Raw genomic sequence first — 24,215 nt, 5'->3', positions numbered from 1 at the left:
ACTGGGGAGGGTAGGAAGGGCCAGGCCATAGAGCGTACACAGGAACTGGGGAGGGTAGGAAGGGCCAGGTCATAGAGCGTACATAGGAACTGGAGAGGGTAGGAAGGGCCAGGCCATAGAGCGTACACAAGAACTGGGGAGGGTAGGAAGGGCCAGGCCATAGAGCGTACACAGGAACTGGGGAGGGTAGGAAGGGCCAGGCCATAGAGCGTACACAGGAACTGGGGAGGGTAGGAGGGGTCAGGCCATAGAGCGTACACAGGAACTGGGGAGGTAGGAAGGGCCAGGCCATAGAGCGTACACAGGAACTGGGGAGGGTAGGAGGGGTCAGGCCATAGAGCGTACACAGGAACTGGGGAGGGTAGGAGGGGTCAGGCCATAGAGTGTACACAGGAACTGGAGAGGGTAAGAGGGGCCAGGCCATAGAGCATACACAGGAACTGGGGAGGGTAGGAGGGGCCAGGCCATAGAGTGTACACAGGAACTGGGGAGGGTAGGAGGGGCCAGGCCATAGAGTGTACACAGGAACTGGAGAGGGTAGGAGGGGCCAGGCCTTAGAGCGTACACAGGAACTGGAGAGGGTAGGTGGGGCCAGGCGGTGAATCCTAGGTAGTAATGGGAAATGGACTCTACTGCGCACGTTGAAGGTAAAAGCGCTTGCTGGCCATTGAAGTTAATGTAGAAATCCAAGGTGATTTAACAACCAAAGAAGTCCTCATTAAATACGCATGTCTATGGTCACAACTTCCATTGTCAGTTCCGGAGAGCTCATGCAGGAGGAGTGTGTGCTCCTCCAAAGCATGTGACACCGGCGGCCATTTTGTCTCCGCGTGCAGCTCACAAGTCAAGCTCACTCAGACACGAGTCGAGGACAGTTAATGTGCAGCCTCAATCATTTTCAATTAAAATAAAATACGTCAAGTACATACTTGGCCCAGGTCTGGTATAAGATGCCAGATGCAATTACTGAAGAGTAATTATTAATTATTATATAATTATTTATTATTGAAGAGTCTGGTGGTTGCCGCTAGAAGGCCACACTAAACTGGGCTAAACACCACGGGCGTGGGAAGCCTATTGGCCGTGATGTTCCCTTGAGTGGTTGACCTGGTAAGGTTAACATGAGGCATGTTGTTAACAGGGTGGGACATCCATCCTTTCTAGGGTGGCCATCTAGTGATAGTTGAGGCCTGCTTGTAGTAGGGGCTTCTGGGAGATGAAGTCCATATGATTTTTCAGAGTGCTCTCCAATGCAGTGCTGTGTAAGTGTCAATGGATTTTTCAGTGGTAACCCCCAGGTCTGTGTCTGTGCAGATATTTCAGTGTGTTTTCTCCCCCCTTCTCTCTCACTCTCTCTCCCTCTCCTCTCTCTCTCTCTCCTTCCCTCCCCCTCTCTGTGTCTCTCTCTCTGTCTCTCTCTCAGGTTTATGGGAGGGGGGGCAGAGAGCTGTAGTCTGATTGCGGAGGGGCTCTCGGTGGCTCTGCAGCTCTTTGACGACTTCAAGAAAATGAGAGAGCAGATGTGAGACCTGCACTGCACATTGCACAGTGACACACACTGTACACTGACACACACACTGCACACTGACACGCACACACACATACACACACATGCACACACACAGCAGCATTACACACTGACACACACACACACACTGCACACTGAGACACATACACACACACCAGAGCATTGCACACTTTCAGACGTCCTCATATCTCACCGTTTTCACTGAGACCAGTGCACCACTGTGGTGCTGAACCTGACCCGCAGGAGGGGCGCACTGTGTGATAGCTCTCTCTCTCTCTCTCTCTCCCTCCCTCCCTCCCTCCCCCCCCTCAGAGGGCAGACTCACAAGGTGTGTGTGCTGCTGTGCAACTCCCCTCCGTACCTGCTGCCTGCTGTGGAGAGCGTCAGCTACACCGGCTGTACAGCCGACAGCCTCGTACAGATCATCCGAGATGTGAGTGTTCGACTACAACTCCCAGAATCCCGCAGGATCGCAGCAACTCTGGCCTCAGGGAAATGTAGTCTCTGCATATGGAAGGGATTCCAGTGTAGGCACAGTCATTCTGTTTCACTGTTTAGGAGTGCTTGCCTTACAGTGTGCACAAAGCAGTATGCATAATAAAGGCATAGATCAAAAAAAAGTAATAAAGACAATTATAAATGTAGACATAGTTTTGTCTCAATTGAAATGAAATCTAGAAGAAGTAAATGCTTAATATTTAAGTGCAAAATGCTGCGTGTAGGAAAGCTCTGTTATAGCTGAAACCCTTGGTATATATGCATGTGTGCACCTGGAGTTCCCATGATCCTCTTCTCAGGAGCACTGCTGTTTAGACAGGCTATGTTACTGTGAAAGCAGCAGCAGCCCTGACCTGTAGTAACCTCTTCCCTCTTCGCAGAGAGGCATCCATTTCTCGGTGGTGTCGCCGCGGAAACTGCCCGCCCTGCAGTCTCTGTTCGAGCGCGCCCTGCCCGTGGGAGCTTCGGCCGAGTCCGCGCACCCCGATTACAGCCAGGACCCCCGTCACATGGTCCTGGTCCGAGGCATCGCCCTGCCCGGTGAGCTGCTGCGGACGTGGGTTTGAGGGGCTGATGTGTCGCTCATCCTGTTAAGGCTCTGTTCTAGTGCATGGATGGGCTCTATGGTCTGGTATCTGTCAATGCTCTGTTCTAGTGCATGGATGGGCTCTATGGTCTGGTATCTGTCAATGCTCTGTTCTAGTGCATGGATGGGCTCTATGGTCTGGTATCTGTCAATGCTCTGTTCTAGTGCATGGATGGGCTCTATGGTCTGGTATCTGTCAATGCTCTGTTCTAGTGCATGGATGGGCTCTATGGTCTGGTATCTGTCAATGCTCTGTTCTAGTGCATGGATGGGCCCCATGGTCTGGTATCTGTCAATGCTCTGTTCTAGTGCATGGATGGGCCCCATGGTCTGGTATCTGTCAATGCTCTGTTCTAGTGCATGGATGGGCCCCATGGTCTGGTATCTGTCAATGCTCTGTTCTAGTGCATGGATGGGCCCCAAGGTCTGGTATCTGTTAAGACACTGTTCTAGTGCATGGATGGGCCCCAAGGTCTGGTATCTGTTAAGACACTGTTCTAGTGCATGGATGGGCCCCATGGTCTGGTATCTGTTAAGACACTGTTCTAGTGCATGGATGGGCTCCATGGTCTGGTATCTGTTAAGGCACTGTTCTAGTGCATGGATGGGCTTCATGGTCTGGTATCTGTTAAGGCACTGTTCTAGTGCATGGATGGGCCCCATGGTCTGGTATCTGTCAATGCTCTGTTCTAGTGCATGGATGGGCCCCAAGGTCTGGTATCTGTTAAGAGACTGTTCTAGTGCATGGATGGGCCCCAAGGTCTGGTATCTGTTAAGACACTGTTCTAGTGCATGGATGGGCCCCAAGGTCTGGTATCTGTTAAGGCACTGTTCTAGTGCATGGATGGGGCCCATGGCCTTTTATCTTGTCTGCTTGACCACATCAGTCGGAGCGAGCGTTACAGATTGAACGTGATTGGGCATTCCAAATTAGGGATGAAAATCATATTTGTTTGCTCGTCCTGTGTTCTTTGTTTGATCTTTGTAGGATTTTCCTATGATCTTCATGTAATTACTGCCGTTGTTTTGCCCTGTCTGTTCCAGGATCTCGTGAGAATAGACCTTCGGCTCGGTTGAGTGTACAGTGCTGCTAGGTTTTTGTTTTGGCTGGGGTAGCAGGGGTAGCAGGGGGGATATAAAAGGCTACGAATGCTAACGGTTTTATTGAACCCGACTGCAGACCCGGGTGGGTGAGGTGATTCAGCTCCAGCTACACCGCGGCATTGGAAAAGCAGAATAACAAATCTGTTTAGGGTCATAAAATGCATCACGCCCTCATAGTGTTCATGCAGAGGGATTCCATGTTGAAGCAGGCAGACCAGTCTGCTTACTGCTTTCTTTCTCTCTCTTTCACTTTCTCTCTCCAGTTGCCCCCGGGGGAGGGTCGGGGGCAGTGCCTCTCAAACCGGTTTTACCCCCCCAGCCGATGGTCGTCGCTCAGCCTCCTCCAGGGACCGCCTCCCAGGCCCCTCCTCCAATGAGCACAGCTCCTCCGTACCAGGTACAGATAAAAAAGGGGCGGGGTCCGTGCTTTGCCACCGTGCTGCTTTGCACCGAGTTACGTCATGTGACCGATCACAGAGAGGAAAACGAATGACTGCACTTAAGCTGTAATTTATGGGTTATGATGGTGCAGCGGTGTAATCTGGGTAGCACCGTGAGTCTCCTCTCACAGTTCAGTCCAGAATGCTTTATTACTGTGAAACATTATTGTAAATTGCCTAGGTGTTTATGCTGCAGCAGATATATACTTAGGACAATGTGCATGTGTGTAATTGACACTCTCTCTCTCTCCCCCCCACCCTCTCTCTCTCTCTCTCTCTCTCACCTCTTTCTCCCTTTCTCTCTCCCTCCCTCCTCCCCCCTCTCTCTCTCTCTTTCTCTCTCCCCCTGTTTCTCTCTCCCACCTATTTTTTCCTCTATCTCTCCTTCCCTCTCTCTCCCCTCCCCCCTCTCTCTCTCTCAACAGCAGCCTCCCTCTCTTACCGCTGCTCAGGTTGCAGCTCAGTTGGCTGTGGAGGCGGCCAACAGCCAGAAAAGGAACTGTGAGTCTGTGTCTGTGGTCATGACTGTAACAGTAATGCTCTCTCACTGTATTCATGGTTGTGACTGTAACAATAATTCTCTCTCACTGCATTTGCGGTCATGAGCGTAACAGTAATGCTCTCTCACTGTATTACAGTGGTCATGACTGTAACAGTAATGCTCTCTTGCTGTATTAGTGGTTGTGACTGTAACAGTAATGCTCTCTTGCTGATTAGTGGTCATGACTGTAACAGTAATGCTCTCTTGCTGTATTAGTGGTCATGACTGTAACAGTAATGCTCTCTTGCTGTATTAGTGGTCATGACTGTAACAGTAATTCTCTCACTATTAGTGGTCATGACTGTAACAGTAATGCTCTCTCACTGTATTAGTGTTCATGACTACAACAGTAATCTCTCACTATTAGTGGTCATGACTGTAACAGTAATGCTGAACCTCATGCCTTTTGGGTCCTCTTCCCTCCTCTCCTTCTCTCAGTTCCTGGAATGGTGAATCCCGGCCCGCCCTTCAACAGCCAATCGGTGAAGCTTGCTGTGTCCGGCCCTCCCAGCCTAGCGACGGTCACCACGGTTTCAACCCCTCACATGCCCCCGCAGCAGCCCCCCCTCCCTCAGCAGCCCCAGCAACAGCAGGGCCCGGCCCCGGGCCAGCCCACAGCCAATCAGCAGCAGCCGCAGCCCCCACAGCAGCAGCAGCTAGCCAATCAGCAGACGCCTCCGTCCTCCCAACCCGGAATGGTGAGTGGGCCTGATCGACTTTGAGACGAACGTGCTCCCAGGCACATCTAGCCCCTAGCCTAATCCTAACCCTAATCCTAATCCTAACCCTAACCGTAATCCTAATCCTATTCCTAATCCTAACCTGAACCCTAATCCTAATCCTAACCCTAATCCCTACCCCCAGCTACCTGAGGAGTGCGAGACACAGGATAGAATAAGCGCACATCGCCCTGGCTTTCCCGGTCTGACCACTAGAGGGCAGAGTGCGAGCCTGATACTGTTTGACTGCACAGTGCGTCTCCTCTGCTCCACCTGGGATCTCTGGCCTGCAGATCTGTCCTCCTGGGGCAGCTCACTTTAGGGGTCGACCGATACGGTTTTTTCAGGGTCGATACAGAAACCGATACAGATTCATTAGTAATCGAGAAGATCGATAACCGATATCTGGGACCGATATTAATTTGCTGCAAACGTGAACATTTTAGCGTCGAAATTCACAGTAACACAAACTCTATCGCAAAGCATCCGTTAAACAAACTTAAGTTTGATGAAACACTAAGAAAAATATTGAGCGTTTGAACATTTAGTTTTAAAAATAAAATGTGCACGGAGCTCCCAGAAGCTACAAAAAAAACCCCAAAAAAAAACAAACTGAAGAGAATTTTTAAACAGCTGAAAATAAATAGCTCCCCAAAACATAAATTGAAAAAGAACGACCTCGGGGGTAGGCTTTGATGGGAGCTGAGAGGAGCGATAAGCCTGCTGTATTTCATTTGCCTCGAAGCCTGTCTTGTGTTCCTGCGCTTGCTTATGCACTTAGTTATTTTTGCAAAGCAGTTTTTTTTTCTTCAGTCTGGCACCGTCGAGATCGGTCTAAGTCGTCCGACCGTTTTTTTCCTGCGTATTGGTGTTTTTGTGAAATTAATGCGTAGGCTATCGTTCTGCCCGTATAAAATCCACCGACGACAGCCACTGTCTCCGGCGTGTGTGTGTGTGAGAGAGAGATTATGTTATTTTCATTGTGGCTTTTGTAACTTTAACGTTCTCTTTTTTGCCAACTGGGGAGGGAGTTATACAACTTTGGCATGCTCTTCTTAACTACCTTACATTACATTACAGGCATTTAGCAGATGCTCTTATCCAGAGCGACTTACACAACTTTTTATATAGCAAAAACAGGCTACTTCTCTTGGTGAAGGACAATGCTTCTGGAAGCTTCTGTGACTTTCTCGCGTTTCACCCACAATCTCTAAGAAAGGCATTCATTGGCTGTTTACTCGTCATTGTCCACATTTCAGCCAATAATAATGCTGTGGGTGGGACCAGTCTGTATGTTTCAGAGACTGGCAGCTGTGACAGAGGAAAGCATGCATCACATAAAAGGGCCTTTTTTTGTTGACTGGACTGTCAGTCAAAATTCAGATTTTATACCTGGACCCTGTACCACAAACCCCGCCCCTGATCCAATCCCAGGTGTTGACCCCAAACCCCACCCCTGACCCGATCCCAGGTGTTGACCCCAAACCCCACCCCTGATCCAATCCCAGGTGTTGACCCCAAACCCCACCCCTGACCCGATCCCAGGTGTTGACCCCAAACCCCACCCCTGATCCAATCCCAGGTGTTGACCCCGAACCCCACCCTTGATCCAGTCCCGGGTGTTTCTCATGGGTGAAGAGGAGCGTCCAGTGCCCTCTCACAGCCTGGAAGAGCCATTTGCATTCTGCTCCAAAGGGGAAAATGGTCATCCCCGTTTGGTCTTATCCAGAATCCCACAAATCCGTAAAATGGCCGCCTTCCTGGCACATAACCTGAAGGAGGTCGCCGTGAACAGCGAACTAATAGACGATAGACGGTAGCACGTCTATATTTCTGCTTAAAGTTTCGACCATTAGGACTGTTTATTTATTTATTTACTCGTTTTATACTAATGCGGTTATCTTAATTTGTTTATTTTACGCAGTCTCTGGCCTGTATTTATGGCGCTGGCTTTGTTTTTCCTACTTCGTTTTAAACACTAGCGCTGTTTGTTGCACGCTATTAACAACGTCCTCATTTGGAATTCTGATCTCTATCGCTGTGATTTCTGCTCCGTTTCTTTTTAATTCAATAAGAGCCCGCTTCGCAAAGAAGCGGCGGGCGTGAACGCTTAAGCGGGTAGCCGTATAATACGGACGGTGAAAACGACTATTATAAATGCCTCGCAGTTTTTCCACAACGACTATTATAAATGCCTCGCAGTTTTTCCACAACGACTATTATAAATGCCTTGCAGTTTTTCCACAATGACTATTATAAAGTTCTGGCTGCCGAGCCAAAAAAGGAAACAAAAATGGCTCCAAGAAGACAGGGAGGTTGGCGATAATTGCAGAGAAAGATCACTGAAAAAGAACCGCCGTTTGAATAGGGCGCTACAGCCGTTACGTAGCACTTTTTTTTTCACCATTTTGGCTCGGCAGCATCCGGACTCTGCCTAGCCTATATTTCATAAGCGGCACAGCCCTGAATGTGCGATAGCATAACGGGCTGGCTAGGACGGGCTGTGTGGAATAAGCCCTGTCAGGTCGCGGCGTTCGGGGGGGGGTAAAACTGCGCGCAAGAACGTTTTCAAGAACATTTCGGCGTTCGTTTATTCTTACCTGAATTTGTTCACGGCTGTTTCCTTGCGCTAATCATGTGAACGGGATTGCGCGTAAAATTTAGTAACAGCCAGCATTCGTCATCTCATACACCTGGGATAAGCACAAAAACGGATCTGCACAGGTGTCATGAATCTTATATTTTTTTGTGGGTACGTTTTTAAGAACAAAAGTGAAGGTAATTTAGAAAAGTTGTGAAGGCCCCATGTCTGTTTAATTAATTGCTTTTAAAATTCTTGCGAAATTGCTTTTTCATGGCATTAAGGTTGTTGTGAACCTTGGTTCCTTTTGTACAGTTAGGTCTAAGATGTTCTGAAATTCGTCAATTCATACATCATGTTTCCCTTCAAAAATATGTCATCTTTTGCTGAGGCTTGTTTTTTTAAAATTTTTTTACATTAGTTAAAAAAACAAAGAATAGGTACTTTTCCAAACTGAAAGACAGGCTACGTCAGTTAATGCTAACTAGGATTCAGAATAAACCTCCACATCTTGCTTACAGGGTGGCTGTCTGCGAAGCTCTTGTTGGCATTATCAAAGATGGCTACCTTTTCCAACGATAAGTGAATCCAGTATGCTAAATATAATAGCTCAAGTCCAGGTCATGTACTCGAGTCCTCTGGCAACGACCGGGAAAATCGTCTAGGAGGACCGCTGCACTGCAGGCATGTCCCTGGACGTCTCAGGGTGCGTGGAAGTCTTTGGTCAGTAGAAGACCGAATGTGTCTGGAATGGAGATTTTGAAAGTGACGCCAGAATGCTCACATTTTTAAGAATTTGAATTCTTTATTGGTCGGAAATAACTACTCACGATACAGTTGCCTTATTGTTGTTATTATTATTATTATTATTATTGCTATTAGTATTATTATTTAACCCGTTGCTCTTATTTAGAGCTTTGTAGTTCCTTGGTGTAAGTAAATCAAACTGGGGCTCTCATTAGAGCGATCATTAATTCTCTGCTGCGTCCACTTTTTGGACGTCTCCCTTTCAGTGACCCAGGACCCCTCTTTTGAGAATCTCTTGGTTTCGTTCCGGCACCTTCCTTATATTGCAGTAGTGCCGAGGCGTGCCGCGTCGTGTGATCTTGGTGGTGTTTATTTGTTAGTTTTAAAAAAGATTTTATCAGGTGAAAGTGTGACTTGTTTCCAGTGAGCGTGGCTGTGAGCATGTTTTTGCATCTGCTGTAATAAACATCTTTACTCGCACTGCTTCCAGACCTGTGTGACCTTGAGGTTAGTGTGTCTGAGGAAGTGCTGTGTAATAACCCACAGTCTCTCTCTCTCTCTCTCTCTCTCACCATCTCACCCTCGATCTGTCTGTCTGTCTCTATCTTACTCTCTCTCTCTCTCTCTCTTTATCCCACTCTAACTGTCTCTCTCTCTCTCTCTCTCTCTCTCTCTCTCTCTCTCTCTCTCTCTCTCTCTCATACAGCCCGGCGTGTCCGCGGCACAGCCCAACTCTAACCCAGTCGCGCAGCAGCAGCCGGTGGCCAATAAGGTGATGGCGTGGAGCGGGGTGCTCGAGTGGCAGGAGGTGAGACCGACGGGAACTTTCCGCAGGACCCCGGCGCGCCCCGTCCGTTTTGGCGCCTCGCGCGCGGACCACCGCAAGAAAACGCCTCCGACGTGTCATCGCCGAGGATCCGTCGAAATAAATCGTCCCCGATCCCGTTTGAAGTTTGCGCCAATTATTTGGGTTGCAGAAATACATTTAGCCAATCCCGTGCAACTGCGTAGACTGCAGGGGGAGGACATCTTGGACCGGAACGAGAATTCAGGACCGTCTGATCATTATTAGAGGCTAATCGGGTGTTCATCACCCGGGCGAGTGCTAGTAGCTAAATCGGATCTGCCGCTCGCCCGTGCATTCCGCAGTGGTCGTTAATCCATGTTCCCCTGTGAGTGATGTTTTTCACGGGAGTCTTACAGTAACTTTTCTGAATGGGCCTCTGAACCCCCACTCAGAGTCCTGCAAAGAGGGATGTGTAGGCTACCTCTGAGGTAGGGCTGGGCGATATCATAAATATCATATTTTTCATATTATTGACAGTATAACAGTATGTTATGGTTCTATGCCTTCAAATATAAATTAGACGGAAGTAAACTGAAATATACTGTAACTAGAAAAATAAGGATTAATCAAAATGCAGTAATAATTAATCCATTTCACTATTTTTTTTATTAGTAACATGAACACTAAACAGTATGAAAGAGTGAATAACATTGACAAATAGGACGTAAACCCTAAAAAAAAAAAAGCCCTAATGTACAACCTGCAAATGTTAGTATTCAAGTAAAATCCATCCTTTTCTGCCATTAAAAATGTACTTCCGGCTAGGGCTGGCCGATGAACCATGTTGACGAGTATCAAACGTTTATTTAGACACAATAACAATCATTGCCACAATATGGCAATGTATCACCTTTCTTTTATTTCTTTTTTTTTTCTTTAATTGTATCTGATGCAGTAATAGACATACAAATTTCAGAGGCTATGTGAAATGATTTCGGGGGGGGGGGGGGGGGGAATCAGTTACCACTCTATTGGGCATTGACACGTACAGGTACTTTCATGTCATTGACAGAAACACATAACGTGATCACAGAGAAGACTTGATTGTTATTATGCGTGAAAAACATTCGATAGGCTAATGCTCAAAAAAAAGTTTGATTGGTTAATGGTTAAAAAACATTTGATAAGCTAATGGTTAAAAAACATTTGATAGGCTAATGGTTAAAAAACATTTGATAAGCTAATGGTTAAAAAACATTCGATAGGCTAATGGTTAAAAAACATTCGATAGGCTAATGGTTAAAAAACATTCGATAGGCGAATGGTTAAAAAACATTCGATAGGCTAATGGTTAAAAAACATTCGATAGGCTAATGGTTAAAAAACATTTGATAGGCTAATGGTTAAAAAACATTTGATAGGCTAATGGTTAAAAAACGTTCGATAGGCTAATGGTTAAAAAATGTTCGATAGGCTAATGGTTAAAAAACGTTCGATAGGCTAATGGTTAAAAAACATTCGATAGGCTAATGGTTAAAAAATGTTCGATAGGCTAATGGTTAAAAAACGTTCGATAAGCTAATGGTTAAAAAACGTTCGATAGGCTAATGGTTAAAAAACATTCGATAGGCTAATGGTTAAAAAACATTCAATAGGCTAATGGTTAAAAAAACGTTAGATGTAGATCTCTCTTTGGCTATGACGCTCCCCTGGCCAAAGCTGGCTTTGTTTCCATCTGGACTTATTTCCCTGTTACACATTTCTCCCCTGACTCCGTTGAACTTGATGGTTGGCTTCGTTAGTCCCGCTCTTTGTGTATGTTCATTTTCACACTTTCTCTCCTCCACCCCCCTCCCTCCTCCCCTCTCCCAAACCCCTCCCCTCCTGCCTATCTCCTCCTTCAGAAGCCCAAGGCTACGTCAGTGGATTCCAATATAAAACTGACACGCTCCCTCCCCTGCCAAGTCTATGTCAACCAAGGAGATAATCTGTGAGTAAAAAAAAAAACTTCAACTCCCATCATGCCATGGTGTTACATGTCGCATTGATGGCAATGGGATTCTATCAACAAGAATTCTTAAAACAACTTTTAACAGTGCTGCTTATATAGGACATGCTAAATGAAAATAAGTTATGCTGATTTGCTCTTGTGTGGTGTTATAATCGTAATAATGTGTTATTTGGGCGTTCTAGAGGAATTTTGTTGCCTTTAAGATGAAAATAACAGGGAACTTGGAGAAGGGGAACAAGAACCAAGTAGCTAAGTTACAAAGAGAGACAAGATAGCTCACAAAAGGACTCTCATCAGAGCAAGGTCTCATGGGAGAAAGTTAGTCAAACGTTGTTTTGGTACTGAAGGAAGGCTTTTAAACTGCTGCATGAGGCGTCTTACCAGCATTCAAAATTGAAGCAGAGCTTCAGAATGTTCTGGTCCATGTGTGACACAGTGCTGGGTCTACTGCACACCTGTAATGGCTGCCCTGAATGGACTGCCTGACCTCTTCTCCTTATCAGACCTTCTCGTAACGTCTTCAAGACCCCCTTATATTTAAAGTGATTCCTAAGGCACTAGATAGAGATACACTTCAAAATTATAAACAGAGAGACGATAAGAATTTCATTTTGAATGTGTAAGTGTACCCAACACAGTGTGTGCAGGTACTCGCTTCTGATTGGCTGTCCACTGAACGGTCGCACCGCTGACCGGTTAAAATTTAAACTACCTCCTCGCTTGTGCATGCAGCTTGTTCTCCAAAAGACCGGCAGCCAATCCTCTTGTAGTGGGCAGTATGCGTGCTTTGCGGCTTTGAGGGTTTAAAACGGGTGCTTTTGTGTTGGGATTCTTGTGGATGTGGCTGTGTTTCTTTGTGCAGGAAATGGGTGCTTTTGTGTTGGGTATCTTGTGGATGTGGCTGTGTATCTTTGTGCAGGAAATGGGTGCTTTTGTGTTGGGTACCTTGTGGAAGTGGCTGTGTATCTTTGTGCAGGAAATGGGTGCTTTTGTGTTGGGTACCTTGTGGAAGTGGCTGCGTATCTTTGTGCAGGAAATGGGCGCTTTTGTGTTGGGTACCTTGTGGAAGTGGCTGTGTATCTTTGTGCAGGAAATGGGTGCTTTTGTGTTGGGTACCTTGTGGAAGTGGCTGTGTATCTTTGTGCAGGAAATGGGCACTTGTATGGGGTATCTTGTGTATGTGAGTGTATATCTTTGTGCAGGAAATGGGCGCTTTTGTGTTGGGTATCTTGTGTATGACAGTGTATATCTTTGTACAGGAAATGGGCGTTTTTGTGTTGGGTATCTTGTGGATGTGGCCGTGTATCTTTGTGCAGGAAATGCGCGCTTTTGTGTTGGGTATCTTGTGTATGTGACTGTGTATCTTTGTGCAGGAACGCTGAGCAGTGGCCACAGAAGCTCATCATGCAGCTCATCCCCCAGCAGCTACTGGTGAGCCTGGGCTTTGCGCAGCTCCCTCCTTCTCTCTCTTACTCACCCCCTCTCTCCCTTTTTTTGTCTTCCCTATGTGACTCTTTCCCCTTCCTCCTCTCCGTCTCCCTCTCTCTCTCTCGCTCTCTCCCTGTGCCTGTCCTCTGCTCCTCCTGTCCCTGTCTATACACAGTACACTCCTCTCTCCCTCTCTTTCCCACGCACTGTCTTTCTCTTTTCCTCACGTATCTCTCCCCCTGTTTCCCTGGCTTTCTCCCCCCCTTCCCTCCCCTCTCTATCAATCTCCCCCTCTTTCCCTCCCACTCTCTTCCCTCTCTCACCCTAGCTCTCTGTTTCTCTCCTTTTCACTCGTTCTCACGCTCTCAGTTCAGTTAAGCACATCACCTCCCTCGCCTTTTCTGTTTCTCAGTAAATAATGAAACATATATTTAAACCGATGCTTCTCTTCCCCCCCTCACTCAATCACTCTCTCTCTCTCTCTCTCTCTCTCTCCCCCTCCCTCTCTCTTTCAGACCACGCTCGGCCCTCTCTTCAGAAACTCCAGGATGGTGCAGTTTCACTTCACCAACAAGGACGTGGAGTCCCTAAAGGGTCTCTATCGCATCATGGCAAATGGCTTTGTGAGTGTCTCTATCGTGACAAAACAGATGCCTTTGTGAATCTCTCACAATGCGGCAAATGGCTTTGTGAGTGTCTATCGTGACATGGCAAATGGCTTTGTGAGTGTCTATCATGACAAGGCAGATGCTGTTGTGAGTGTCTCTCACAACGTGGCAAATGGCTTTGTGAGTGTCTATCGTGACATGGCAAATGGCTTTGTGAGTGTCTATCGTGACAAGGCAGATGGCGTTGTGAGTGTCTCTATTGTGACACGTCAAATGGCTTTGTGAGTGTCTATCGTGACAAGGCAGATGCCTTTGTGAGTGTCTATTGTGACATGGCAAATGGCTTTGTGAGTGCCTATCGTGACAAGGCAGATGCCTTTGTGAGTGTCTATTGTGACATGGCAAATGGCTTTGTGAGTGCCTATCGTGACAAGGCAGATGCCGTTGTGAGTGTCTCTATTGTGACATGGCAAATGGCTTTGTGAGTGTCTATCGTGACAAGTCAGATGCCTTTGTGAGTGTCTCTCTCACAACGTGGCAAATGGATTTTTGATTATCTTTATCGCAACATGGCAAATGGCTTTGTGAGTGTCTCTATCTCTCTTCGTCCTTTTCGTCCGACCTCTAACACCTCATGTCTGTTTGTGTTGCGTCTCTTTTGATGAGCCAAGGGAGGTCTACTTTATTCGATGCACCTCCTACAAAATGTACACAATGGCACTTGGCAGCGGAGTTATGTTGCATGAGCAATGTAGTTTTTAAATTAATAATGCAAGGGGGGTTCCTAGCAACAGCAGGAGCTTAAAACAGTGATACAATAAAGGCTGTGGAAATGCTGAAATTATATTTTGTCGAGCTGTTGCTCTGATTATATTCTTTCTGTGAACGTTTGATCTTAATTATTATATAGTCCGCCTCATTTTATGATGCGTATCTCAGATAGTCTTAATGCGACTTTTGGTTACATCTGTAGGGGGAAATCCTCTATCTGCTTGTCTTTTAGTTGACTCGTGCCCCCCCCAGTACAGCCCCCCCCGAGCATGAACTCATTTTTACGTGCACACGCGTAAGTCTTATTTGGAAACAAAGTCTGGCGGCCAATCCCCATCTCAGCCAGCAGGTGGCAGCACACACTGACCATTCGCAGCGCCAGAGACTAACTAAGAGGAACCTGGTAATGAATTCTGCTGAGCTGCAGCGATGCCCGTCGGCCAGCGCAGGGAGCGCCAGTCCGTGCCCGACTCCGCCTGCTTCGATAGCGACCCCCGCAAATATCCAAGGGGTTCCTTCCTTTTTTTCCCAGAACCCTGGTCTCAGCGGGACAATATGGCACGCAGGACTGCCGCCGTGGGCTATGCCTGGCAAATTGTGGTCACTCACTCACTCATGGACATTTAGTCGGACGCATGCGCAGGTGGCGCTTCGTTTAGTAGGTAGCACATGTGGTGCGAGCTAAAATGTGACTGCGGAAGTGAGCTGCGCCGTGGGTCTGGACGGTTCCGTGCTTGTTGATCTCTGTACAACAACACGCGGGTATTTATTTTTGATATCTTAACGGCAGCACGCAGGTATTTATTTTTGATACCTTAACGACAGCACGCAGGTATTTATTTTTGATATCTGTACGACAGCACGCAGGTATTTATTTTTGATATCTGTACGACAGCACGCAGGTATTTATTTTTGATATCTGTACGACAGCACGCAGTATTTATTTTTGATATCTGTACGACAGCACGCAGGTATTATTTTTGATATCTGTACGACAGCACGCGGTATTTATTTTTGATATCTGTACGACAGCACGCAGTATTTATTTTTGATATCTGTACGACAGCACGCAGGTATTTATTTTTGATATCTGTACGACAGCACGCAGTATTTATTTTCGATATCTGTACGAGAGCACGCGGGTATTTATTTTTGACGTCTGCCTGACATCCTCCGATTGGCCAGCTCAGACGTGCTCGTCAGCTTGTCAGAACGGCGAAACCTTTGATCAAAGTTTTTCTAAATTTGTGCTGTTTTTTCTGTAGCTATAGATAGCGGGGGAAGGCCACCTGCTGTGTTCCCCTCACGAGGAGTGACAGCGCAGTCTGGGAGAAACCGCTCCCTCCCCCTCCCCCTCTCCTCCTCCTGAGAGAAACTGCTCCCCCCCGTCTCCTCCCTCCCCCTTCCCGTCCCCTCAGTGTGAGAGACACAGCCCCCCCCCCCCCGTCTCAGAGAAACTTGTCCCTCCCACCCCCCGTCTCAGAGAAACTTGTCCCTCCCCCTCCCCGCTCCACCGCCTGAAAGAAACACACCCCCCCCCCACTCCCGAGCCCCACTCCTCTGCGCAAACTCCAGACGCGCCCCCCGCGAACGACGTTCGGTTACCGTGACGCCAACCGGCTCGCGCCTCCGATACAACATTTACGTTCGCGGTTAACGGTCAAAGCGACCGTTTGAGTAACGCTCAAAACGGCGTTGATGGCAGTGATTAATACGGGCGATGCGTTGGCTTGTGGCGCTTGCGCCATCACCAGCCACTTCAGTACGAGCGACATAGCTCTCGTGTTTCGTGGACGTTAGCAGCGGCTGTGTTTCGGGATGCGTCCACATTGCTAAAGCTCCTTATTCCTTCAGCAAAAATTTGTTTACTGATTTTTCTCTTTCATTATATTACTCCCATCCCTCACTATCATTTATACCGACCTGCTGCAATACCCTGTCGTTTATTATCGTTTATTTTTCTAAATCTATTTATTTGTCCTTTGGAGTCCTATTTTTTATTTGTGTCTTGTCTTCGGATTTTAAATATCTTTATTGGAGCCGTTTCCTGGAGGTTGCAACGCGCACTGTTGAGGCACGTGGTTGTTCCGTCCGTCTTTCTGTCCGCGTCCGTCTTTCTGTCTCTCCGCCGTCGGGGCGCAGCTACGCTGGTCCAGATCCCCTCGGGGAGAGCTACAGGCCAGGCCCGGCCGTGCCTCGGCGCCGTCCAAAGCCTGCTTCCATTAAATCTCCGTTTATCCCATCACCTGGAGATATCAGTCTGCTTGTGAAAAGAGTTTCCTATTGACTAACGGTCCAATTAGGAGAAACAAATGTTTCCACCGGCGAGACTGATAGCGCATCCTGTTTATCTAGCGCTTTTTTTCCCCTCCTTTTTCACACCGCTGTGACTCTCCGTTGTTCCTGCCCGTGATTGTCCGACTATCTTTCTCCTACGCTGAAAAGTGATTTTTAATTCCGCTAAGCTCCCCTGGCTCTGTAGGTCCCTAAGGGCGGGGGGGGGTGTTTATGTTTCACAAGGGGGAGGGGCTTTGTCCCAGCACCCACTCTGTTTTGGACCTTTATGTAAGATGTCGTCCTCCATCTTGAGTGCCCTTCCAATGCCTAAAAGGTGGGTGAACGGTGTTGCCTGTCCGTGCCCCCCCCCCCCCCCAAGGCCCCACTTTCACTCCTTCTAATGGCCTATCCAAAAATTGCGCGGCAGAACAGAGGGATGTCCCATAAGTCTTTGCAAGTTTCCAAATTAATGGCTGTACACTAACCAAGGTTCAGCCTTTTCTTTCCCCACAGGAAAGAAAATCTACTCGCCCATATATGGCAAAGTTATGCCGTCGCGTGATTTTAGTCTCCGTGGTAACTCCCAGCCTCAGCGCGCAGGTGAGGGCCGGGGGAGTTCCCTCAGTTTCGGACTCCGCCCCCTCGCGCTCCGCTGATTCGTGAAGGGCGAGGGCACATGACCTCCCGGCACCGTCGTGAGCAGCCTTCCTTCCCAGCGGGGAGATCAAGCAGGAATTAGATTTTTTTTCCCGATTTGATTTTCCTAGACCCCTGAGGGTCTCCGGGGCGTTTAGCATTAATTATATTCCAGGCTTTGTTTCTGAACGGTCTCTCGGAGACAGAGCCGTATCCAGAGCGACACGCAGCCCATACGTACGGCCGGGCAGTTACCGATGCAGTCTGGGTAAGGGACTAGCTCAGGGGTCCGACTGCGGCATCCCGCCTGGGATTCAAACCCGCAACCTTTGCCTTAATGAGCCTGGTGCCCTGAACATTGTCACGTTACATTACAGGCATTTAGCAGACGCTCTTATCCGGAGCGACTTACATTGTATCCAATTATACAGCTGGATATGTACTGAAACAATGCAGGTTAAGTACCTTGCTCAGGGGTACGGCAGTGTCCTACCGGGGATTCGAACCTGCAACCTTTAGGTTACAACACCAACTCCTTACCCATTACGCTACACTGACGCCCATTGTGCCATTGATGTTTGATTGCGTCCTGTTGGGCCACAGCGCCTGCTGGTTTAACTCCAGTCCTGGAGGGCCGCAGTGCCTGCGGGTTTAACTCCAGTCCTGGAGGGCCGCAGTGCCTGCGGGTTTAACTCCAGGTTTTCCGGGTGTTCTCAGCACAGGTACTTCATTTAAGCCATTTGATTGGCTAAGGAATCCACACACTTCGTTCTCAAGGCCGTAACTGGCAGCTGATCGAAAGGAAACCACAAAAACCCCCTGGGGATTCAGTTCGACACCCCTGATTTAGAGCATGACACATTGGAAGAAGCCCATAATTGGGAAATGCAGAACTGCGGCCCAGCCGAACTGACCGCGCTCTCTGGCTCCCCCCGCAGGCCGGCTGCGTGCACTTCCCCCACAGCGCCCCCTGCGAGGTGCGGGTCCTCATGCTCCTCTACTCCTCCAAGAAGAAGATCTTCATGGGCCTGATCCCCAACGACCAGAGCGGCTTCGTCAACGGCATCCGGCAGGTCATCACCAACCACAAGCAGGTCCAGCAGCACCGCACGGTGAGCGGGGAATGAGGGCTAGCGTAGCAGTCAGGCTAGCGTAGCGTCCAGCTTGCGTTACATTACATTACAGGCTTTTAGCAGACGCTCTTATCCAGAGCGACTTAACATTGCATGTGTACTGAAGCAATGCACGGCTAAGCACCTTGCTCAAGGGTACAACGGCAGTGCCCTGCCCCAGGAATTGAACCTATGACCCTTAGGTTACAAGCCCAGTTCCTCTGCGTGGATCCCCTTAGCTCTGTGTCTACTGCACAAACTGCTCCTCTCATTGACGGCTGTGAGGAATGACACTCTGGAAGACTCTAAGGTTCAGTCATTTCCCTCCTCTGCGCCCCCAGATGAGCTCTGCGGGTCCCATGCAGCAGGGCGTGGTGCCCCCCAACCAGAACTTTCTTAACCGCCCGCAAGGACCCGTCGCCCTCCCCCACGGCAACGTCCAACAGCAGGTGCCCGTCCGTCCGTCGGTCCGTCCGTCTACCTGTCTGCTCTCCTGTCCGTCTATCTGTCTGCCTGCCTGCCTGCCTGTCTGTGCATGTGCCTGTCTGTCTCTCCGTCCGTCTGTCTGTCTGTCTCTCCAGAGCACAGCCTTCCCGCCTCTGCATTCCCCCTGGTGTTTGTGGGCACACCGTATTAACCCCTCCTCCTTCCTCTCTCTCTCTCTCTATCACTCTTTTCTCCCTCGCTCCTCTCTCCTCCTCTCCGGGCCCTCAGTCTGTGGTGTCGGGCATGCCCCCTGTCAGTCAGGTCACCATGATGGAGGACCAGCAAAGACAGTCTAACCTGGTGAGAGTCTGTCTCTCCCCCACCCACCCCCCCACCCGTTCCCTGCACAGTTAAACCCCACCCGTCCCCTGTCCATCATCCCCTGCACGGTCCATCAACTCCCCCACTCCCCCCACCCACGCAGTGAGCCACTCCCTGCCACCCCCCCTCACCTGCATGGTAAACTCCGCCTCACTCTGTTCCTCCTCCAGACATCTTTCATTTCCACGAATGAAGTGAATAAAAGTCTCGTTCATGTCCTCCCCTCAACTGTCTTGTCATTCAGCTGAGAGCGGCTGCCACAGCCAATCAGCAGACGCCGGGCACGGGCGCCCCGCCCAGCCAGGGGGGACAGGGCGGCCAGGCCCCACCTCAGGCTCCCATGCTCCGCCTCCCAAACCCGGGAGCCAATCCGCAGCTTCGCAGTCTTCTGCTCAGCCAACAGCAGCCGGTAATTGCAGGGGATTGACAGCTGATACGCCCCCCACCCCCACCCTACCCTACCCCCCCCCCCCTCTGCTAACCTCACTTACTGCCAGTGATGCAATTAACTCCAAAGGCAAACAAGAGCTCTATACTCGTGTCTGTCTTATACCTGTACTAAGGAAGCAATTGAACACACCTGACTAATCAGAAACACCTGTGAAGCCATTTGTCCCAAACATTATGTTGCCCAGAAATGGGAGTGGGGGGTTACGTATAAAAAGTGCGGTTATTTTGTACATGGTGAAAGCAATTGTATTAAAATGTCCTTTCATAACAGCTGAGAATCTGCACTTTAACCACGTGTGAATTGTTCAATCACAAATATAAATTTATGGGGTACAGAGCTAATTCAAGAAAAATACAAAATATGGCTTTGTCCCGAACATTATGGGAACACACACACACACACACACACACTTCTTGAGAGTTTCACTGTGTTGAAATGTTTTTCTTTTTTTTATCTTATCTTTCTTATGAAAACTTTTATTATTTTTATTAATATTTTTTACTTTTGTCACATTGTTTCTTTGTTCTCATTTTGGTAAAGCGCTTTGAACATAGTTACTTTGTAATTCAAATTTATCTGCATTATTATAGGTGCGAAAGGAAGGTGCCTAGAAACGAACAAAATGGTTTATAAAAAAATCTTCCTCTCCTCTGCAAATGTCAGTTATGGTGTTTAATTTGTATAAACTGTCTGTTAGGTTCATTTGTGTGTACTCAGCACCATTCTCTAGCACTGGTGTCAGAATCCTGTCCTGGAGGGGGCGCTGCGTCCACAGTTTAACTCCAGTCCTGGAGGGGGCGCTGGGTCTGCAGGTTTAACTCCAGTCCTGGAGGGGGCGCTGTGTCTGCAGGTTTAACTCCAGTCCTGGAGGGCCGCAGTGTCTGCAGGTTTAACTCCAGTCCTGGAGGGCCGCATTGTCTGCAGGTTTAACTCCAGTCCTGGAGGGCCGCAGCGTCTGCAGGTTTAACTCCAGTCCTGGAGGGCCGCAGTGTCTGCAGGTTTAACTCCAGTCCTGGAGGGCCGCAGTGTCTGCAGGTTTAACTCCAGTCCTGGAGCCGCAGTGTCTGCAGTTAACTCCAGTCCTGAGGCGCATGCTGCAGGTTTAACTCCAGTCCTGGAGGGCCGCAGCGTCTGCAGGTTTAACTCCAGTCCTGGAGGGCCACAGTGTCTGCAGGTTTAACTCCAGTCCTGGAGGGGGCGCTGTGTCTGCAGGTTTAACTCCAGTCCTGGAGGGGGCGCTGTGTCTGCAGGTTTAACTCCAGTCCTGGAGGGGGCGCTGTGTCTGCAGGTTTAACTCCAGTCCTGGAGGGGGCGCTGTGTCTGCAGGTTTAACTCCAGTCCTGGAGGGCCGCAGTGTCTGCAGGTTTAACTCCAGTCCTGGAGGGCCGCAGTGTCTGCTGGTATTCAGCGCGTTTCAGCACCGGCGATTCATCTAAGTCACTGATTGGCTAAAGAGTCCACACACCTTGTTCTCAAGGCCGTGATTGGCTGCTGATTTAAAGGAAACCACAGATGCCTGCAGACGCTGTGGTGCTCCAGGACCGGAGTCAGGAGACAGGGTTACGCGCACGGACAGTGTCCGTGTCTTCTCACATCCCTCCTCTGTCCCTCTTGTCTTTCAGCAGCAGGGCGTTTCCCACATGCTTTCCCATCAGGCACTGGGGCCGCAGATGGTGCACGCTCCTCAGGGAGGGGGCGCTCCAATGCAGCCGCAGTGGAGGCAGCCCCATGCAGGTATGCACCCGCCAGCCACGCCCTCCGCACATACGCCCTCCGCACATACGCCAAACGGCCTCTCGAACGCATCCCCTCTCTGTTCCGTCTGATCCCTGCTCTCCCCCGGAATCGGAATCGTAGCGTCCAGTTCGGTCCTGTCGGAGCAGACGCGCATCTGGCATCGCACCGGCTCGGATTGCATCAAGTGCGACTAGCATCCCGCGGCTTGGTTAGCGTCCTGCGGCTCGGCTAGCATGGCACGGCTCGGCTAACATCGCGTGGCTTGGCGAGCATCCCATGGTTAGCATCGCTCAGTTAGCATCACTCAGCTCGGTTAGCATCCTGCAGCTTGGCTAGCATCAGCCGGTTAGCAAACCATGTGGCTCAGCTAGCATTGCACGGCTCATATAGCATGGCGTGGCACGGATGACGTCCCACGGCTCAGCGAGCATCCTGTGATTAGCATCGCTCAGTTAGCATCCTGCGGCTCGTTAGCATCCTGCGGCTCAGCTAGCATCACTCGGTTAGCATCCTGCGGCTCAGCTAGCATCACTCGGTTAGCATCCTGCAGCTCGGCTAGCATTGCATAGCTCGCATAGCATGGCGCGGCGCGGCTGACTACCCGTGGCTCGGCGAGAATCCCGTGGTTAGCATCGCTCAGTTCGCATCACTCAGTTCAGTTAGCATCCTGTGGCTCAGCTAGCATCTCCTGGTTATCATCCTGTGGCTCGGCTAGCATCGTCTGGTTAGCATCCTGTGGTTTGGTTAGCATCCTGTGGCTCGGCTAGCATCGCCCGATTAGCATCCTGCGGCTCGGCTAGTAACGCCCAGTTAGCATCCTATCCTATAACCTAATTCCAGTCAATAAAATTTTACAATAATGAGTGCATTTTTAAATAACTTTCATAGTTCTGATTATATCAGATCTCCAGACTACCTGTTGGGATATATAAGTACATACACACACACACACACACACACACAGTCCCTGTGTCTGTCTCTCTCTCCCCCAGGTCAGATGTTGATGGTGGGGGCTCAGAGGGGCTCTGTTGCCCCGGGACCGGGCATGCCACAGGTGTCCAGCGTCATGGAGGACGAGATTCTTATGGACCTTATCTGAGCCGTTGCCCCGCAAGAGGACTACACTTCCCATCAGATGACTACACTTCCCATCATGCCCCGAGCCAAAGCGTTTTCTGAGAATGAACACTGAGGGGAACGGACTCGTTTTCCTCGTACGGCGCCCGCCCGGTTACCGCGAAAGAGCAGACGGTCGCCGCGGAGCCCTGACCCGCGCGCTCGAAGCGAAAGACTCGGGCCGCCGGACACACACGCCGAACATACACACACACGTTTATTACACGCCAGGGCGGTTCCACAGCACGGAAGCCCATTTCACCGGACTTCCCTTCGACCTATCCGCCGTTTCATTTTGAATTCTGAAAGCGAGGCCCGGGCGGCTTGATTTCTGCGTCGCCGTACGCTCTTTTTTTCCCGCCCTTTCTTCTATTTTTAATAAGCTTTTATCCGATCATTTGTTGCGCCTTGTTTGCTTGTTTTCGAGGACGATGGATGTTTTTTTCTTCTCGACGATGAAATAAAGATGAGTTTTTTTTTGTTTCCCGTGGCGTCTTGCGTTCCCTCCGTTACGCGGAAGTCGATGCGTTTGCGCGGCGGGCGTTTGGATGGCTTCGCGGGAGGCTTTCCTGCCGCTGAGAGAGAGAGAAAGAGAGGGAGTGAGAGAGAGAGGACAGTGATGAAGCATGTACACCCTCGCCGCCCCCACCCCACCCCCCCCCCACTGGAGAAACAACAGAGATGCACCGAAACAGAGAGAGAAATAGATTTAGCGTACGTCGCTGAATGTATGCCGCTTGTGTCACAGCGTTAATTTTAACTGCTCCAATATGTTGCGTATCCACCCGAGGGTACGGCCTGCCAAATAGTGTCTCCCGGCCAAGTAGTTATACCAGATGGCACTGTTTGGCAGGGGCGATATCTGGCAGACCGTAAAATCAGCTTGACGAAGACCAGCAGTCGACTACACATATGCGCAGACTCCGGCATCGCCCGCATTCACACTCTAAAAAGCACACTATCAGATGCTGTCGACACGTCCGAACCTGCGCTGCTACTTCCTATGGACTGCCCGGCAGTGTGTGACTGCTGTATTTAACGCAGTGCGCACACGAACAAGTATGCACTTAAAAGCACCAAACAAAATCAGGACGTTCACATGCATCCCGACCACAGTTATCCTTAGAATGCAAGCAAACGTAAACACTCCATGCAAACAGACTGCACGAACAGACAGATTTTCACACACAGACAGGAAATGGCGTCAGTTCTGGTCTCCATGGGGATGGAGGCAGTTGCTAGGTTACTGTGACACTAAGATCTCACTCCTAGCTTTCCTCCATCTCCCTCGCCTAATAAGGAGCACTGTACTATTACAAAGAATTGCCTTAATTTCAAAATCCTCATATCCATCTCTGTCAGGAAGAATGTCAGACGAAAGCTTTTCTGTCCTTACCTTCCAAAGTGTGTGTGTATGAAATTATGAATTTATGGCTAATAGCTTTATTTTTGACTTTATTTGCACACAGTCCCATGTATGGCTTCATAACTGCTAAATAGCTTTAACTGCCAATTGCATCACATACAAGAGGGTAGGGGTCAGTTGGTATTGGATGTTAAATTAAGAGAACTGGGACTTCCTCTTGTGTTTTCCTAGTGCTCTGTGTGTGTGTGCCTGTATGTGCGTGTGTGTGTTTGAATGTATGTAACATAGTGTAATGCCAAGATCAGACCATTCAGCCCAACAATGCTCGCCATTTTCCTAAGTAAATTGTACCTAGTGCTTCGAT

The 24,215-nt window shown here is 49.2% G+C and overlaps 1 protein-coding gene across 8 annotated transcripts in view; it reads left to right on the top strand.

The window, feature by feature from the left end:
• med25 (mediator complex subunit 25) overlaps positions 1 to 22,972 on the top strand; it is a 28,743-nt gene extending 5,771 nt beyond the window's left edge. The window contains exons 5-20 of one of the 8 annotated variants that reach the window (XM_064316561.1): positions 1,424 to 1,522; positions 1,841 to 1,961; positions 2,407 to 2,566; positions 3,980 to 4,113; positions 4,579 to 4,657; positions 5,136 to 5,395; positions 9,451 to 9,552; positions 11,439 to 11,521; positions 12,916 to 12,973; positions 13,486 to 13,593; positions 18,201 to 18,374; positions 18,716 to 18,823; positions 19,089 to 19,160; positions 19,426 to 19,590; positions 21,255 to 21,366; positions 22,362 to 22,972. In XM_064316561.1, coding sequence (XP_064172631.1) covers positions 1,424 to 1,522; positions 1,841 to 1,961; positions 2,407 to 2,566; positions 3,980 to 4,113; positions 4,579 to 4,657; positions 5,136 to 5,395; positions 9,451 to 9,552; positions 11,439 to 11,521; positions 12,916 to 12,973; positions 13,486 to 13,593; positions 18,201 to 18,374; positions 18,716 to 18,823; positions 19,089 to 19,160; positions 19,426 to 19,590; positions 21,255 to 21,366; positions 22,362 to 22,468 — 1,942 coding nt within the window. In that variant the 3' untranslated portion in view covers positions 22,469 to 22,972. Of the gene's footprint in view, positions 1 to 1,423; positions 1,523 to 1,840; positions 1,962 to 2,406; positions 2,567 to 3,979; positions 4,114 to 4,578; positions 4,658 to 5,135; positions 5,396 to 9,450; positions 9,553 to 11,435; positions 11,522 to 12,915; positions 12,974 to 13,485; positions 13,594 to 18,200; positions 18,375 to 18,715; positions 18,824 to 19,088; positions 19,161 to 19,425; positions 19,591 to 21,254; positions 21,367 to 22,361 lie in introns of all 8 variants that reach the window. The other 7 variants (XM_064316560.1, XM_064316562.1, XM_064316558.1 and 4 more) reach the window with 7 other exon arrangements.
• The last annotated feature ends 1,243 nt before the right edge of the window (positions 22,973 to 24,215 follow it).

The sequence above is a fragment of the Anguilla rostrata genome, chromosome 17, assembly GCF_018555375.3.
Source record: "Anguilla rostrata isolate EN2019 chromosome 17, ASM1855537v3, whole genome shotgun sequence".
NCBI lineage: Eukaryota > Metazoa > Chordata > Actinopteri > Anguilliformes > Anguillidae > Anguilla > Anguilla rostrata.
Note: the sequence above shows the minus strand (reverse complement) of the source record. Positions and strands in the feature narration are given on the sequence as shown.